Source organism: Bos indicus, chromosome 28, assembly GCF_029378745.1.
Source record: "Bos indicus isolate NIAB-ARS_2022 breed Sahiwal x Tharparkar chromosome 28, NIAB-ARS_B.indTharparkar_mat_pri_1.0, whole genome shotgun sequence".
NCBI classification, from domain to species: domain Eukaryota; kingdom Metazoa; phylum Chordata; class Mammalia; order Artiodactyla; family Bovidae; genus Bos; species Bos indicus.
In genome coordinates, this window is record NC_091787.1 from 10,362,902 (window position 1) to 10,382,495 (window position 19,594).

Sequence of the window (19,594 nt, forward strand, 5' to 3'; positions counted from 1 at the left end):
ATAGCAATTCCATAGAAGGAATTTATCCTCAAGCAATAATTAATGATAGATATAAACATTTAATAGCCATAGTAATGCTGTTTGTTGTTTATAATCACCAAAAGTTTCCATTTTCAATGTTATGAGTCATTTTAATTTTTTCAGTTTGATGAAAGCTGGTAAGTTTCTTCTTTTTTGGTACATTGTTTATTTGTACATTATATAAATATTGAATGTTTACTTTTTCTGTATAAAATATTTTAAAATTAAAAATATGTATATATGGACATAACCACACTAGAAAATAATAGTCAGTTTTGGTTTATAAAGTTTTTGATATTTTATTCTTTTATCTTATTTTAATTTGCTAATTTTCTTCAGTAAATTTGTATTCCTTTGGAGGGAGCTTTTTTCCTAATTAAAGGAAAGAAAATTAAAATAAATCAGCAATTGTGAAGGTATTTGACATTTGGGTAGCCAGGTGTGTGTCTAGGAAAGCATTTTTGGACTAGAAATCAGTATTGTGTCTTCTAGGGCAACTGACCCATTTTGTTCTGAAATGTTACATTTCTTGAGTCCTATTTTCTATATCAGATAGAAAAATTTAACACTTTTTGGTACTTAATTTGGTTAAATAAATTTTAAAAAAGTACAGTGTATTATACTTTAGAAAAATCATTGTTTTGCAATGGTGAATATATTCTGTTATATATCAGTTTACAATGAAGATGATACATAGGGGAAAATAAAAAGATTTATCTGATAAAATACTATAATTTTGTATCTGTGAATCATTGGAATATACTTACAGATTCAAAGGTCACATTTATCAAGACTATGTTTCAAATGTATTTATGAGATTTCGCCTGTGTTACAGATAAAGCAGTGTTGACATATATATACAATTTTTGGCTTATTATTTCAGTAAATATCTTAAGAATATTTTTAAGTTTGATTCAAACCCTTTCTCATTTTAGTATATACTAAAATGCTTCTAGTTTTCTATTTAGCTAAAATGTGAGTGCCACTGGTTCCAAGAAATGGAATTTTATTTTGAAAGAGTTGAAAATTGGAATGTAATTTTCAACGATCGGTTCCCAGCTGATTCTCTGTTCATAATTCCCTGTATTTGGGGGAGTGGAGAAAAACAACTCATATCCTGGGATGTGTTCACTGTAGTGAGAAAAATAAATTTCGAAAGACACAGTTTTTCTTTTAACAGAAAGGATATAGGGTTTGATTTTTTAAAATAATACACTCTTAAATCATGAAGTAGCATTTGAGTTTTTCTCAACATTCAGTGACATATGATGTTAATGTCAAGGATTCAGAATCCCTGGGTACCTCCACATCACTTAGCGAGTTGCTGTAGACAGGTGAGCTGACTACATTTCTTCCGCCTGCTGCATTAGTACAAGGCTGCTGTGAATCGTGCCAGTAGCGGCGGGCGGTTGCTGTTCTGGCTTTTTCTGTGACAGTGACTCTTCTGTCTCCAGGCCCAGCGGTGGCACCAGGGCAATGAGCACTATGGGCGCTCTTGGCAAGCTGGCGACGTTGTGGGGTGTATGGTTGACATGACAGAACACACCATGATGTTCACACTGAATGGCGAAATCCTTCTTGATGATTCCGGTTCAGAGCTGGCTTTCAAGGACTTTGATGTTGGTGATGGTAAGTGTACTGCATCTTGTGTCGTTTTCAGGTTGGGATACAGGGAAGCTCTTTGTTCTGATGCCTCTTTACCAGCCATCTCAGTTTGAGGGTGAGCGAGCAAATGAGTTGCAGCTGTAAACCACAATGGTGCCCATAAGGCTTATTGGATCCAAAAGCCTTGAAATGACTTAAGCAGAAACTCTGTATTTCAGAGCTAGGATTCTGCTAAGGCATAAATGATTTTTATGAATGCGAATAAGAAAATACAATGGCAGGCAAAGGATAGTTTTCCACACATGTTAAATGTTCATTTAGAACTTCTTTGTTCAATCAGCTGCTTATAGCTTCTTTTCTTTCATTTCAAAAAATATATCAAAAGCCTTCTAGGCCCTCTGCTGAATTCTGAGACAACAGGAATGAAACATTGTCCTACCGTCATGCAGACAGTAGTTTAGCAGGACAAGTTTGCACCTGCACAATTTCTATTCCATGTATAAGTTCTAAAATAAATGCAGAAAATTCCATGGAAGCACAATGCAAGGTAGAGATACCTCTGCCTGTGGGGCTCTGAGATGACCTTGAAAAGGGTTGTAAGAGAAAGTCAAAGCTGTTTGTAAAAGAAATGAGAGGGTAGGTGTTTTTCAGGACAGTACTTTCAATGGGGTGGCCACTGTCATAACATGAGGTTCTTTGAATTTATATTAATTTAGAAGAAATAAAGTTAAAACTTGAGTTTCTTAATGGCACTTGCTACATTTCAAATGCTCAACAGGAGCCTGTGGTTAGTGGTGCCTAATTGAACAGGAGAGATACAGAACATTTAAATCATCAACAAAAATTCTATTGAATGGTGTTAATCTAGAGCATATAAACAAAATAACCTAACACTGTTTTTTGTTTTTCAAAATGACTGAATAGATCCTATTGGGGCTTCTCAGGTGACACCAGTGGTAAAGAACTCACCTGCCAATGCAGGAAATGTTAGAGATACAGATTTGATCCCTGGGTCTGGAAGATCCCCTGGAGGAGGGCATGGCAACCTACCCCAGTATTCTTGCCTGGAGAATCCCATGGACAGAGGAGCCTGGAGGGCTACAGTCCATGCAGTCAAAAAGAGTTGGATATAACTGAGTAATTGTTACTTGACTATATTAATTTATGTATATATAGTCTTGGATTTTAAGATGTACCTCAATCAATACTTTTAACAGTCTATAAATTTCTCACCAATCCTTAAAAAACCTTAGCCAGTTCATTATTTGCATTAAGTTCTATAGTTATTCATTAACTGAGCTTTTGAGCAGGTGTGCTGAGTCATGTCAGACTCTTTGTGACCCCAAGGATTACAGCCTACCAGGCTCCTCTGTCCATGGGATTTCCCAGGCAAGAATAATGCAGCTTATTACCATTTCCTCCTCCAAGAAATGTTCTTGGCCCAGGAATTGAACAGGTAAGGCCATATTTTTCAAGCAGGCATGACCCAAGGATTTGAGCAGGTGTGACCATAGATTTCAAACATAGATTTGTGAAAATAGTAGGAATTTTGCCTTTTTATAACTTGTTTTGAATACCTGTATCTCTGGGTAGTGGATGAGACTGGTGTTGAACGTTTGGCCTCTGTGCCGGTGCCAAATTGAACCTCTGAGACAGAGTTTGGGGTGAAGTAGAAAATAGCATTATTGCTTTGCAAGCAAAGTGGGGCACAGTGGGTTCCTTCCATCAGGAGGATGTGGTGAGGAGTTTAATGGTGATTGGTTCTAGGGTGGGGTTCCTGAGATCAGGGTGTGTGTGCATGGCGCCTGAATTTCTTCAATCTGATCTCAGGTAATCTGATGAGTATCTCTGGTTCCTTTAATCTGGAGTGCAGAATGCTGGCATCCTCCATTTGCTGGGGGTTTTGGTTCTGTGAAGAGTTGAAAGATATTTTTACGTGTGTCTTTTGAGGTAGAACCTGGACCCTGTCCCAAGGCTACACTATTGTTTCTTGGCTGTTCCTCTCTTGTCTCTGTATCCCCTCCCTTTCCTGATTAGCAACTGTTCGCATCTGCCCTTTGGAACTTGGGGTAGTTCAAGGAGGCCACAGTCTATTTCGTACAAACAAGAAATAGAGGACAAGGAAAGGATTCCAGCTCAGAAGCCCCGCAGGGTGCTCCCATTCTTCCCTTAACCTTCCATCACCTATCTCCCCTCCTCTGGTTTTGTTTTTGGGATATGAGTGTCAGCATATCACAGGGAAGGTGAGAGAGGGTGTTTTTTTCTGTGTAATGTCCATACTGTCCAGTACTATGGATATAACCTGAGGTTTTATTTCTATAATTGTTATTTTAAAATGCTTGCATATTATGCTTTTATTATTTTGAAGTTAAATTTTTAAAATGACTTTGTAGATTTTGCATGTTTAATTTATACCACATAGATTCATAGAATGATGTTAGAATTATAAAGAGCTTTCTGATGAATTATCTTAAAATTCTGTGGTCCATTCATTGGATTATTATTGGATGTGTTAGAAAGTATCATTTTGGTCTCCAAAGCAGGTGTTAAGTTTTATTTAGCCATGACCGTTAACTTTGTAAGGGCTAGTCATAATTTTAAACTTTCTGCCATTAAAAGGACTACAAAGCTTATCCATGCCTGTGACTTTCAAATGCTTTTTTTGGAAGTGGAATTTTTCCCTTTCCCTTCCAATTTACTTTACATAGCTGCTTCTTTTTTAAAAAATTGTTATTGGAGTATAGTTGATTTACAGTGGTGTGTTAGTTCCTGGTGTACAGCAAAATGAATCATAGATCCACCCTTTTTAAAAATTCTTTTCCCAAATGGCCCTTTACAAAGTACACTCTACTCAATACATAGCTTCTTAAAAAACTGCAATGGAACTGCTTTGGGTAAAAGTATAATATGAGGCCCTGAGTTGAGCTCTCTAACTTACCCATCACCACTGAGAGTGAGCCCTCGGGATGTCTACAGCTCAAAGGATTATATTAAAAAAACCTTTAATTTAGGTCAACCGGAGTATGCTGTGGTTGCTAAAGTATTAAAAAGGTTCATAAGTGCTCTTTTTCAGATTGTTCTTATACCTACCTTGTCTTTGTGTCTGTCCCGTGCTTGATTTGGTGTTTTTAAAGATCCCATAATTTCTTTTTGTTTCTGCAGAAATAGCTTAGTCACATGTAAAGCAATCAAAAGGACTATGTAATAAAATGGACAGAAAGTTTTCTCTCTATAAAACATATACACATATGTACACATACATGCATATGCACACTCTGCAGATCCCTATCTGATCAGCTCAGTAGACAACACGGCTAAATATATTTTGATGTCTCTGCCTTTTGTATAGTTTACATAGCTGAAATGATGGCTTGACCAGTATAAACTGTTTCTAGATAACATCAAAAGGAAAATTACAAAAATCTTTGAAAGACTGATGGGGTTATCCAGTTACATCCAGGTGGAGATATAGCCATCCAGTTAGTTCAAGGTGAGGATCTGGTTATTTCATAAAGGTGCAATTGAGGCTTTTCTAAAAGGCTACAGATCTCTTTCCCAAAGAGAAACTGCACTCTCCCTCAGTGACCACAGACTTGACCTTAAAGCTTGTATGTGATTTGAACAAAGAACAGATTGCTGAGACATACTGGCCTCTGGTAGAAGAACAAGATCTGTTAGTCTTTTAACTCCCATCAAAGGACCAGGACTTACGTGGTTAAGATCAAGAGTGTTACAGAGCTGTAGTCCTGGAGTGGAGTTTTCAGACTTTAAAAACTATTTCATCTATGTGGCAGATCCTCTTTTAGGATTCTTCCTTCGATTTGGATTAAAAAAAAACATCGCTTCAGAGCATCTGTAGATAAAATGAAGAGATTAATTGAATCTTCATTTTTCAAAGAGGCCTCTGGCTGTCATGTCAGCTGAGGAACAGTGCTGGCAAGTGCAGTTGCTGTCCCTGGTAAGGTTTTCTGTGAGCTCTTCCTTGTCTCTTCTCACCGTTAGACTGACGAACATTCAGGATCAAGCTTGGGAAGAGACCAGGAAAAGAGGTAGCAATACCCTCTATTGCAGACAGAATTCTCAGAGGACCTCTTAGAGTCCTGCTCCCTGGTAGACATGCCTTGTATAACCCTCTCTTCTTGAGTGCGGGCAGAATCTGAATGTGATGAGGTATAGCTTTGTGATTAGACGAGTAATCTGTTGGCTTTAAGCTAACCCAGCAGGGATTAACCATATGAGCTCAACCTAATCAAGTGAGCCCTTAAAAGAGGTTGGGTGCTTCTTGAAGTTGGAGAGATTCAGAGTATGAGATAAAATCTCCCAGACTTGAAGGAACAAACTGCTCTGGTATGAGAGGACCACATGGTGCAAATCTGAGAACAGCCCATGGTTGCTAACTCACAAGAAAAAGGGGATCTTGATCATACAACTACAGAGAATTGAATTACTTTAACAACCAAGGAGCTTGGAAGAGGACTCTGAGCTTCATATGAGAACGCAGTCCAGTCAGTATCTTGATTACATTCTATGACACTGACCAGAGAACCCCAATGATGCCGTACCTAGACTTGCTGACCTATAGAACTGTGCTATGCTTAATCACTCAGTTGTGTCCAACTTTTTGCGACCCTGTGAGCTGTAGCCCGCCAGGCTCCCCTGTCCATAGGGATTCTCCAGACAAGAATACTGGAGTGGGTTGCCATGCCCTCCTCTAGGGGATCTTCCCAACCCATGGATCGTGCCAGGTCTCCTGGATTGCAGGCAGACTGTTTACCATCTGAGCCACCAGGGAAGACCTATAGAACTAGGAAATAATAAGTGGACATTATTTTAAACTGCTATTGGTGGTGATTTGTTTCACAGCAATGGAAAACAAATTAATTGACCAATACAGTTTTAGTTTCAGCTGAACTTCCTATCAAAAGGCATCCTTGGTGCCTGTCTCTTCAGAATAGAACAGGAATTTTTGCTTGCTCACTGCTCCACCTCAAGCATGTCTCTTCATCAGGAATCTTTAGATATATTCCCCCTATCCATATCCAGTTAACTAATCAGGAGTTATTTTTTTTAATCATAAATCGTCTTTCTCATAACATAGAAGATGTTCTAACTTCTACTCACAGAGGCCTAGTAGCCAATCAAACTAAGATGCGTGCTGTATAGCAGGGACCTGAAAGGAGGTCTCCTGACTCATCCAGAGTCTGTTTCATCTTACCAAAGGCAGAGTTTATTCCATATCAAATTTGGGACTAAAGTTTTTTTGTTTTTTAAGTGATAATTTTTATATGGAGCATTTCTTGATGCACTTCCTCCGGAGACCAGTGGAAGTAATTCTTACCATAATGGACAAGAACAGGGCTAGTGGAGAATAAATATATTATTATATATCTTAACAACATTGTTCTTTTGATGCTTTACTAGCCAATATATTTATGTCTGAGCTGACATTCTCTATAGCAATAAGAAGAAGTTAATGAAGATGGAAAAATATCCCAAGTCAAGTATGGCACAGATATAAAGATGGGTAGATGTAAGAAAAATTTAAATATAGAGTATTTATAAACTCTTTTAGTACTTTAGTATAGTCTTGTGTTAAAAAGTGTCTATTCCTGAACTGATTTTCAAACTTTTAATATGACAAGGAAAAGAAATTGGCAATGGTATGAACTGGAATAAGAGGAACAACAATCTGTATTTGCAGATAATCATTTGCAGGGAAAACCCTAAAGCAGGGGTCGCCAACCCCCAGGCCATGACTGGTACCAGTCCACCACCTGGTAGGAACCAGGCCACACAGCAGAAAGTGAGCGATGGGGCGGACAAGCAAAGCTTCATCTGTCATTCTCCATGGTTCTCATTACTGCCTGAACCACCCTCTGCCTTTTCCACAATTTTTTTGTGGAAAAATTGATGTCCACAAAACTGGTCCCTGGTGGCAAAAAGGTTGGGGACCGCTGCCCTTAAAGAAGCTACAGATATTACTAGGAATAATTGGAAGATTTAGCAAGCTATCATTTCTACACCAACAGAAAACCTGCAACACTAAATGGAAAACTCCATTTACAGTAATATTAGGAGTTTTCAGTAGTCACTAGGTATCACTCTAATAAGGTATACAATACTTTTATAGAGAAAATCATTAAACTTTATTGAGAGATAGAATGTATTGTAAGATTGATCATATATAATCAGCTGATCTTTGACAAGGATACCAAAAACATAGAGTCAGAAAAGATTCATCTTTTCTATAACTGGTGTTGGGATAATAGGATATTCATAAGCAAAGAATGAAATTGGACCCTTACATAATTCTGAACCATACAGAAAATGTTTCTGTGACTGTGTACAACATGATTTTGGGCTATACATAAAAATCAACCCCAAATGGATTAAAGACTTCATCATAAGACTTGAAACTTTAGCACTCTTAAGAGGAAAACATAAAGGAGAAGCTTTTCATAGTGGCCTTGGCAATGATTTTATTCAGCAGGAACAGTCAACAAAAGGAAAAATGAAGAAGTAGAATTAAACTAAAAACTTTTTGTACAACAAAGGAAACTATTAACACAATGAAAAAGCAACCTATGGAATGGGAGAAAATATTTGCAAGTCACGTATCTGATAAAGGGTAATCCAAAATAAAGAATTCCTGCAGCTCATTCAGTTCATTTCAGTTCAGTTGCTCAGTTGTGTCCAACTCTTTGCAACCCCATGAATCGCAGCATGTCAGGCCTCTCTGTCCATCACCAACTCATGGAGTTCACTCAGACTCACGTCCGTCAAGTCAGTGATGCCATCCAGCCATCTCATCCTATGTTGTCCCCTTCTCCTCCTGCCCCCAATCCCTCCCAGCATCAGAATCTTTTCCAATGAGTCAACTCTTTGCATGAGGTGGCCAAAGTACTGGAGTTTCAGCTTTAGCATCATTCCTTCCAAAGAAATCCCAGGGCTGATCTCCTTCAGAATGCACTGGTTAGATCTCCTTGCAGTCCAAGGGACTCTCAAGAGTCTTCTCCAACACTACAGTTCGAAAGCATCAATTCTTCCACGCTCAGCCTTCTTCACAGTCCAACTCTTACATCCATACATGACCACAGGAAAAACCATAGCCTTGACTAGACGGACCTTTGTTGGCAAAGTAATGTCTCTGCTTTTCAATATGCTATCTAGATTGGTCTTAACTTTCCTTCCAAGGAGTAAGCATCTTTTAATTTCATGGCTGCAGTCGCCATCTGCAGTGATTTTGGAGCCCCAAAAAATAAAGTCTGACACTGTTTCCACTGTTTCCCCATCTATTTCCCATGAAGTGATGGGACCAGATGCCATGATCTTCGTTTTCTGAATGTTGGGTTTTAAGCCAACTTTTTCCACTCTCCTCTTTAACCTTCATCAAGAGGCTTTTTAGTTCCTCTTCACTTTCTGCCATAAGGATGGTGTCATCTGCATATCTGAGGTTACTGTTATTTCTCCCAGCAATCTTGATTCCAGCTTGTGCTTCTTCCAGCCCAGCATTTCTCATGATGTACTCTGCATATAAGTTAAATAAGCAGGGTGACAATATATAGCCTTGATGTACTCCTTTTCCTATTTGGATCCAGTCTTTTGTTCCATGTCCAGTTCTAACTGCTGCTTCTTGACCTGCATGTAGGTTTCTCAAGAGGCAGGTCAGGTGGTCTGGTATTCCCATCTCTTTCAGAATTTTCCACAGTTTATTGTGATCCACACAGTCAAAGGCGTTGGCATAGTCAATAAAGCAGAAATAGATGTTTTTCTGGAACTCTCTTGCTTTTTGTTGGCAAAATGTTGGCAATTTGATCTCTGGTTCCTCTGCCTTTTCTAAAACCAGCTTGAACAACTAGAAGTTCACAGTTCATGTATTGCTGAAGCCTGGCTTGGAGAATTTTGAATGTTACTTTACTAGCGTGTGAGATGAGTGCAATTGTGCGGTAGTTTGAGCATTCTTTGGCATTGCCTTTCTTTGGGATTGGAATGAAAACTGACCTTTTCCAGTCCTGTGGCCACTGCTGAGTTTTCCAAATTTGCTGGCATATTGAGTGCAGCACTTTCACAGCATCATCTTTCAGGATTTGGAATAGCTCAACTGGAATTCCATCACCTCCACTAGCTTTGTTCGTAGTGATGCTTTCTAAGGCCCACTTGACTTCACATTCCAGGATGTCTGGCTCTAGATGAGTGATCACACCATCGTGATTATCTGGGTTGTGAAGATCTTTTTTGTACAGTTCTTGTGTGTATTCTTGCCACCTCTTCTTAATATCTTCTGCTTCTGTTAGGCTCATACCATTTCTGTCCTTTATTGAGCCCATCTTTGCATGAAATGTTCCCTTGGTATCTCTGATTTTCTTGAAGAGATCTCTAGTCTTTCCCATTCTGTTGTTTTCCTCTATTTCTTTGCATTGATCTCTGAGGAAGGCTTTCTTATCTCTTCTTGCTGTTCTTTGGAACTCTGCATTCAGATGCTTATATCCTTCCTTTTCTCCTTTGCTTTTCGCTTCTCTTCTTTTCACAGCTATCTGTAAGGCCTCTCCAGACAGCCATTTTGCTTTTTTGCATTTCTTTTCCATGGGGATGGTCTTGATCCATATCTCTTGTACAGTGTCATGAACCTCAGTCCATAGTTCATCAGGCGCTCTATCTATCAGATCTAGGCCCTTAAATCTATTTCTCACTTCCACTGTATAATCATAAGGGATTTGATTTAGGTCATACCTGAATGGTCTAGTGGTTTTCCCTCCTTTCTTCAATTTAAGTCTGAATATGGCAATAAGGAGTTCATGATCTGAGCCACAGTCAGCTCCTGGTCTTGTTTTTGTTGACTGTATAGAGCTTCTCCATCTTTGGCTGCAAAGAATATAATTACTCTGATTTCGATGTTGACCATCTGGTGATGCAGCTCATTAGTAAAACCCTAAACCAACAAAAACCAAATAACCCATTTTAAGAATAAGCAAAGAAACTGAATAAATAGGAAGAGGTTCTCTATGTTACTAATCACCAGGGATTGCAAATCAAAACCACAATGAGATATCACCTTACACCTGCAAAAATATGTTAAAAAAAAACCCTAAAAATAACAAATGTTGGTGAGAGTATGGGAAAAAGGAGTCCCTGGTACACTATTCGTGAGAATGAGAATTGGTGCAGCTGCTATGGAAAACAGTATGGAGGTTCCTCAAAAAATTTAAAATATACCACGTGATCTAGCAATCCCACTTTGGGATATAGACCAGAAGGAATAGAAATTAGGATCTCAAAGAGATCCCTGCACTCCCATGTTCACTGCAGGATTACTCACAATAGCCACAACCTAAATGCAATTTTGGAGAAGGCAATGGCACCCCACTGCAATTCTCTTGCCTGGAAAATCCCATGGACGGAGGAGCCTGGAAGGCTGCAGTCCATGGGGTCGCTGAGGGTCGGACACGACTGAGCGACTTCACTTTCACTTTTCACTTTCATGCACTGGAGAAGGAAATGGCAACCCACTCCAGTGTTCCTGCCTGGAGAACCCCAGGGACGGGGGAGCCTGGTGGGCTGCCGTCTCTGGGGTCGCACAGAGTCGGACACAACTGAAGCAACTTAGCAGCAAATGCAGTTTAGGTTGTGGTATTGTGATGCAATTGCAAGCAACCTAAATGCCTGTGGATAGATGAATGAGTAAAGAAAGTGTCTGTGGTATTTTTTTGTGGCAATTCTAGGAAATGAATACATGACCCCCCTCTATACTTACATCCCTAGTACCATTCTTAATTTACACTTAATGTTAAGAGCTTCATGTTACCAGTAGTTTGAAGAGTTAATCATATCCTTAATTTAAAGCAAGGAAGAGAATTATTTAACATCTTGCCAGATGGTAAAAGAATAGTTATCTTGTTTAGAGATTCCCTGCATTTTACAAAGCAGGCTGTGAGTACGTATCTTGTGTAAGTGTCTCATTACACTGGAGCTTTTTCAAGCCTGTCAGCTCTTCTGTTAATCACCTCTGGGCCCTCAGGTTTTATACCTGTAATGATTATAATCAAATCCAGAAAGGGTGCTTTTGATTCTGTATCTAAAACTTGAAAGGACAGTGAGCAAAATTCAATTCCTGGTGCTGAGACTGCATGGGATTCCTTTCCTCGGGAGAAAACAGAAAGAATATTTTTAATAATTAAAATAGCTGCATAGCTTTAGGCAGAAAGGACCGCTAAAGGAAAAGGGAGGGATAGCTTTCCGTTATTGATTTTATTATGCTGCCTTAAAAAAAGAAAGAAAAAGAGTAGAGAAAGTTAGCAGTCTATCTTACAATATTATTTTACTCTCATTTGAAGTACAAACTGTTCGGTGGATATGTATGACTCATCCAGTGTAGCTATCAACATGGTGTGAATTAAGGTTGGGTCTGTCCTGTCCCAAATACCTACTGCCTTTCTGACTCCATCATAACATGTGTCCTTTCTGTAGCTGGTACCAACCTGCACAGCCTGTTCTTGATACAGAACTGGAACCCAGGTTCACAACAGACCCGGGAAAGTAACATTTTTGGGAATCTCCCCACTTGAAAATAGTGCTTCCCTTGTAGCTCACCACTAAAGAACCCACCTGCAGTGCAAGAGACCCTGGTTCGATTCCTGGGTCTCAAATATCCCCTAGAGAAAGGATAGGCTACCCACTCCAGTATTCTTGGGCTTCCCTGGTGGCTCAGCTGGTAAAGAATCTGCCTGCAGTGTGGGAGACCTGGGTTCAACCCCTTGGTTGGGAAGATCCCTTGGAGAAGGGAATGGCTACCCACTCTAGTATTCTGGCCTGGAGAATTCCATGGACTGTATATCCATGGGGCCACAAAGAATGGGACACGACTGAGCAACTTTCACTTTTTTTTTTTTTTTTTTTTTTTACTTTCCTCTTAAAAATAAGTGCTTGTTGAAAGAACGAAGAAATTAGGACTATGAGTCACTGCAGTGAGGCAATCCAAATAGCTGAGATAATGGATTGGGACACTAGATATTTTGAGTGTAGATAAGGACATTTAGTTATAAAGTGATAGACAAACTCTAAAGAATATGAAGATGTTGGAAACTAGCATAAACAGTTTCATAGTTTTGTCTAGAATCAAAAAGGAACACTATCCTAGAAACTCTGGATTTTTCCAGGAATAACTCTTAAAATATGTTGTACATTACATGGAATACTTTTAAGAACTGAGGAGATTCTGGGACTTCCCTGGTGGTCCAGTGGTTAAGACTCTGCACTTCCAACACAGGGGACATGAGTTCAATTCCTGGTCAGGGAAGATCCATATGCCTTGTGGCCAAAAAATAAAGTTTTTTAAATGTAAGATTTTTAATCTTTACAGTAAATTTTCAGATTATTATTTAGTATGTATTTTGAGCTTGTGTGTATATAATCTAAATAGCTTGTCATTTGGGGAAATTCATTGTGAAATGATTGATTGATTCAGTGAAAATCAAACTAACCTAAGCTGACCAGTTAGTTGACAGTTAAATTTTATATATTGATAAACAGAGGAAATTTCTACCTTACAGAGCATTTTGAGAATGAATAAAGTTGGTGGATGGTTAATAAAATAACTTGTATACATAATTACCTCTGTGAAAATTGGAAGTTTTGCATATTTTTAATATAACTTGGAGGTACTAGAAGGAATTATATAGATGTACAACACCAGAAGCTTATTATTTGTAAATACAGTAAAGCCAAACAGCAAGATTTAGGGTTTAAATTATACAGAAAAGGTCAAGGAGTCAGGATAAAGGATGTCAGACCTTGTGTATATTAAACATTCTTTTTTTCTGGATTTGAACTGATGGAGAGAATGGGATGGTTTTATTTATTTTTTTAAGTTCATTGCAATTTTTCTGTAAGATGGTACAAAAAACCCTGAACTTTTGGTATATAATTTTACTATTTATTTATTTTTGGCAATGCTGTGTCTTTGTTCCTATGCAGGCTTTTCTCCAGTTGTGGCAATCAGGGCCTACTCTTTCCTTGCAGTGTGCGGGCTTCATTGTGGTGGCTTCTTTTGCTGCAGAGCACAGGCTTTAGGGTGCACGGGCTTCAGTAGTTAGGGCATGTGGGCTCAGTAGTTGGGACTCCCAGGCTCCAGAACACAGGCTCAACAGTTGTAGCACACAGACTAAGTATCTCTGCACCCTGTGAGATCTCCCCAGATCAGGGATCAAACCGGTGTCTCCTACATTGGCAGGTGGATTTGTTACCACTGAGCCACCAGGGAAGCCCTGTGGTGGCTTTCAAGGTCAAAAATAGAAGTCCTGGAAGAAGGTATGGGAATGTCCCTGTTGTGCCAGCATTGGTGTTACGATGTCCTGCACTAAAGATGCATTTGCATCATGGGAAATTCCCTAAGACCTCACGTAGCATGATTTCTTATATCATTTTCAAAGCCAAAACGGAATAGAGGCAACAAATATCAGGTCCTGGCTTCTAGATCCAGTTCTGAAAAATAATACTTGCTATATGGTCTTGGGCATATAGTCTTCTGTTTTCATTTCCTTAAAAAAAAAAAAAAAAACACTAATTGGAAACGGTCTTTTCATACCTCTTTGAAAGTTCTAAAGATCTCAGAAATCTAAGGCAAATAATTTTTGTTTTACATTCCCTATCAGCATTCTTGAGTCAAATTTTAGCATTCCATTTAACTAACTATAGGACCTTAGACAGAATAATTTAACATCTTAGTTGTTTCCTCACCTTGAAAAATGGGGTTAATATTTAATAATAGATGGAAAGGTGCTATATATAATCGGGCACATAGTAGACCATTAGTAAATGTTGCCTTTCGTTCTGATCAAATAATTCAGATCTACACATTAGTATAATATTAGCCATTTTTATCTGCTTTTGTCTGTTTAGTTTAGGTTATAAATGTGGATTTCTACCTGAACTTCAGAAATTCCAAAATCTGAAATTGTGTATTCTTAGGAAAAGCTGGTAGGCTTGTGATCTACTTTATATTCTTTTAATTCTGGCTCCCACCACAGATTTTACACCCACATCCCGCCCCCACACCCTTGTGACTGCCAGTTTCTCTGCTGGACTTGCATGCTCCCAGCATACCCCTCTGCTCAGGAGTGAGGTGGCTCATCGAGGGAGAAAGTTAAAATTTGCTGAAGCCATCTGTCTTCTGGTGGAGGAAGCAATTTAGCCATAAGTTGTAGCTACTGTTTTAACAGATTTACAAATAGTTAGGGCGGGTTTGGCACAGGCCCAAGTAACCAACTGGACTCATGTGTACTAATTTAAGACCCACTGCCAGGAAGAAAACTTCCTTTAGATACATCAGACTTTGTTATTTGCAGGATGTCAGTTAAGGTAACTGGAATAGAAGAGGGAGAACACAGGGGACAGAAAGGCAGGACTGATATTTTACCTGTGCTGAGGGAGGTGTGTGCGTGAATTTGTGGAAATCTGTTTCATTGGGTTGGAATCTTTTTGAGTTCAGCTCACCTCACGTTATTAAAGAATTGAACTTCAACTGTCATGTTTTACTGTGGACAATTATTAAGAGTGAGGTCATTTATCAACTTCTGTTATTTATGGTAAAACATCAGTCTTGATAACTTTTATGACTTCCTGATGTTATGTATATTGATAACTCTTTATTTACTTATTATCTGCCTTCTCTACATAAAGGTAAGATTTGGTAAGGCAGGGGCTCCTTTTTGTCCCGTTCACAACTGTATCTCCAATGCATAGAACAGTGGTTGGCATGTGGTCAGTATACATTACATATTTGCCAAATGGAGGGACTGGATACAGTGTTTGAATGCTGAAAACTTAGAGCAGGAGTTGGCAGACTAAGGCCTGAGGGCCACATCCACCCTGTCTCCAGTTTTTGTGAGTAAAGTTTTATTTAAACACATCCATGCCCCTTTGTTCACAGACTATTTGTAGTTGCACTGCAACTCAGGCTTGAGTAATTTTGACAGAGACTGTATGATCCGTGAAACCGAAAATCTCTACTCTTCTCAGTCATGTCCGACTCTTTGCGACCCCATGAATTGCAGCACGCCAGGCCTCCCTGTCCATCACCAACTCCCGGAGTTCACTCAGACTCACGTCCATCGAGTCAGTGATGCCATCCAGCCATCTCATCCTCTGTCGTCCCCTTCTCCTCCTGTCCCCAATCCCTCCCAGCATCAGAGTCTTTTCCAATGAGTCAACTCTTCGCATGAGGTGGCGTGGACTCTGAGATCTGGCACCCCTGGGGTTCTTTTCTGATCACTTAGCTGTGATTTAAACTGAGATTGGAATTCAGTCACTGGGAAAAGATAATAATGATTCTTGTCTCAATGAATGATTGTTAATGGTCACTGAGATGAAGCGTTAGATAAACACTCAGGGAATTAGCTGCTGTTAGGGAGCCCTGTGTGGTAAGCATTTGTTTGCAGGACACTGGCCACATGGAAGTGACCAAGGCCTGGCAACTGAAAAGTACCTGGAGTTCTTCTCCTCTCTGTTTGCTCTGATACTATTATCATCTAGTCATTCCTGCTGTAAGATGCTCGTTTTAAACACATAGTTTTTAGAAATAACCACTGTTTTATTATCATGCTGTGCTGTGTAGTAGCTAAGTCGTGTCTGACTCTTTGTGACCCCATGGACTGTAGCCGCCAGGCTCCTTCATCTGTGAGATTTCCCAGGCGTGAATACTGGGGTGGGTTGTCATTTCCTTCTCCAGCGGATCGTCATAGTTGCTACTGAAACTGCATCTTCAGAGGTCAGAACACAATTTAATTTTTATTAGGTTCTACCTCATTTAAATTAAAAAGAGAAAGAAATAGCATAATTTCTACTTGTGGATGTACTTTCACAAGTATATTCCCCTAAAGGAGACCAAAATGCTAAAGCAAAACAAAACAAAACAAAAAAACCCTACTGCTATAAGCTGATGAAAAATTATTTTCATTTATCTTTCACAAGATTAATACATTTTTGAACATTTGTAAAAGATAAAGGATTATAATAAAAATGGTTAAAATCATGTTTCTACTACCCAGAGAGAAATTTGGTTTTTAATGTGTTTTCTCCCATTTAAAAGTTGGAGGTGTAAAAATAATTTTCTTTTGCCACCTTAATTTGATAAATATTGCCGTAAGGCATAAAAACATTTTAAGCATAACTTTTGATATTTTTACTAATTTTGTATTTTAAGAAATATCAGCCTTTTCGAGAAGTGCAAAAATAGTGCAGTGAACACTTGTATATGCCTCACCTGGAATAACCCGTTTTACAGTGTTGCCAGGTTAGTTTTATTTCCCTCTACAGTTTTATTTTTGTGAGTCCTAAACATGATTTTTAGTGACTGTACCTATTTAATCTTGTATGTGTATCATAATTAGCCATGCTCTTATTATGGCTATTTAGTTTCTTTTACCTTTTTTTTCCCATTTAAAATTAGTTTAATGAACATACACGTCAAGTACTATACATACAGGATCTTGTTTTTAAAACCATAACCGTATTGCATAGATATTACAGAAGCAAAGATTAGAGCTTGGAGAGTTTAAGTAACTTGCCAAGAAGCAGTAGAGCTGAAACTTGAATCCAGGTCCGTTGGATTCCAAACTCTGTTTTTAGTCACTTCCTAGTACTGCCTGTCTGCCCTCTACTAGATGTTAGGTCTTCTGCAAAATCTTCCTGACTTCATCTCTCTACTCTTCCTGGTCTCTTGTCACTCCCTCTTTCTCAGTGGGTCAGTAGGCTATCTTGGCTTCACTCCTTCACTTGTCTCCCCATCATATTAGACTGTGAGAACCTTTTAGCTGGGTCTGTGTTAGTCACTTAACATTTCTGGTTTCTGGCACACAGTAGCTGCTCAAAAAACTTGAATAAAGGAAATGAATAGTTGAAAGTATCTTTTTTTTTTAAAGTTAGTGGAGTATAGTTGATTTACACATTGTGATAGTTTCAGGTATACAGCAAAATGATTCAGTTATACATATATTCATTCTTTTTCAGATTCTTCTCCCATATAGGTTATTACAGAATATTGGGTACAGTTAGTAATGCAAGTTACTAAATTACACTTGATCACTCTTGTACTAGTATAATTTTGTCAGCAGGATTTCTGGTACTGAGCTCAGTGCAAACTCACTAGCATTGAGAATTTGAACTTCAATAACTTGAAGAACATGTATTTGAACCATCTTACATCCCCATCATTCTTCCACATTTCTGTATCCCATTTTCTTAAATGAATATTTTTACACACACTATCACTTCTTTTCATAATAAGATATATATTCATTTAAAAATTATGAAATTGAGAGACATAAAAAGAGAAAAAAGTATTAAAACTTCCAAAGTTCTGAAACTTTTTTGATTAAAAAAAACTTCTTGTGTTTTTGCATCTTTAAAAGTAATCCATGGGTTGCCTCTTTCTTTATTGAAGTAATATTTACTATGACTATTTCCTAAATATTAATGAACCTTTGTAAAACAGATTTTCAAAAGTTAAGTAGTATACCTTGGAAAAGAAAAAACATACTTATTGTCCAAACAATATTCTAGGATTCTAAATATAGTCATAGTTAACAGTCTAGGAAATAAATCTTTGGACACAGCAATAAGTACTTGATTTTTTAGATGAAAACATCAGACATGCAAATACATATCAGACATACAGAAAAGTTCAGATATTAATATATAAATACCCGATATCTATACAGATATTTTTAGGTATTCAATAACTTCACTTTTAGGGTAGTAACTCCATCTACACATAAAGTGATTAGAAAGAAAGAAATGTTTAGCATCAGAGGAGATATTTCTATCTTGATATCCCCTAGTTAGGTTTGCCAGTTTGTGCCCATGTAGTTTAAACTCTCTCAGATCTATTGTATTTATTCTTTTGATTCCTCTGGGGACGCTTATTTCCTTGACTTCATCATCAAGAACTGGCACAGCTACAGACACAGCTGTGGCTTTTTTAATTTTAACTAGAAGCTCATCATTCACACTTCCTTGAACCCAGCTGGATGTGTTCATGCTTCCTGGTTGGTAGCACTGTGATACAACCGTTTATTTAAGTATATACTGATGATACACACTGGGTGAAATCCTTATGAATTATCAGATGTTATTTCTATTGTCTTGTGCTGTTTGGAGTTATACATTGCTTTTGGGCTTGCTCAGTCATGTCCAACTCTTTGTGACCCTTTGGACTGTAGCCTGCCAGGCTCCTCGGTCTGTGGGATTCTCCAGACAAGAATACTGGAGTGGGTTGCCATTTCCTCCTCCAGGGGATCTTTCTGACCCAGGGATCAAACTTGCATCTCCTGCATTGGCAGGAAGATTCTTTACTACTAAGCAACGTGGGAAGCCCAGTACAGTGCTTTCACTGCCGCTAATTTCAACAAGGAAAGGAGTGGACATCATAATGGTAGAAATTTGGTATTTTGTTCATGGGATCCTCTGCTTCTTTGATCTACAAGTTAGAGCGTCTCATTTGTAGTCTGCATCCCAATACTGACCTTGTTTATTGTGCTGGCTGTTTGAAATTTCATGTAAAGTATAGCAGAAAGAAATTCAGTTCAGTTTAGTCTCTGAGTCATGTCTGACTCTGCGACCCCATGGACTGCAGTACACCAGGCCTCCCTGTGCATCACCAACTGTCAGAGTCCACCCAAACCCATGTGCATTGAGTCGGTGATGCCAGCCAACCATCTCATTCTCTGTCGTCCCCTTCTCCTCCTGCCCTCAATCTTTCCCAGCATCAGGGTCTTTTACAATGGGTCAGTTCTTTGCATCAGATGGCCAGTGTATTTGAGTTTCAGCTTCAACATCAGTCCTTCCAATGAACACACAGGACTGATCTCCTTTAGGATGGACTGGTTGGATCTCCTTGCAGTCCAAGGGACTTTCAAGAGTCTTCTCCAACACCACAGTTCAAAACTAATACAATATTGTAAAGTTAAAAAATAAA

The 19,594-nt window shown here is 38.6% G+C and overlaps 1 protein-coding gene across 3 annotated transcripts in view; it reads left to right on the forward strand.

The window, feature by feature from the left end:
- RYR2 (ryanodine receptor 2) overlaps positions 1-19,594 on the forward strand; it is an 832,848-nt gene that overhangs the window by 535,658 nt on the left and 277,596 nt on the right. For all 3 annotated transcript variants that reach the window (XM_070781954.1, XM_070781952.1, XM_070781953.1), the window contains one exon: positions 1,476-1,650. In XM_070781954.1, the coding sequence (XP_070638055.1) occupies positions 1,476-1,650 (175 nt within the window). The remainder of the gene's footprint in view (positions 1-1,475; positions 1,651-19,594) is intronic.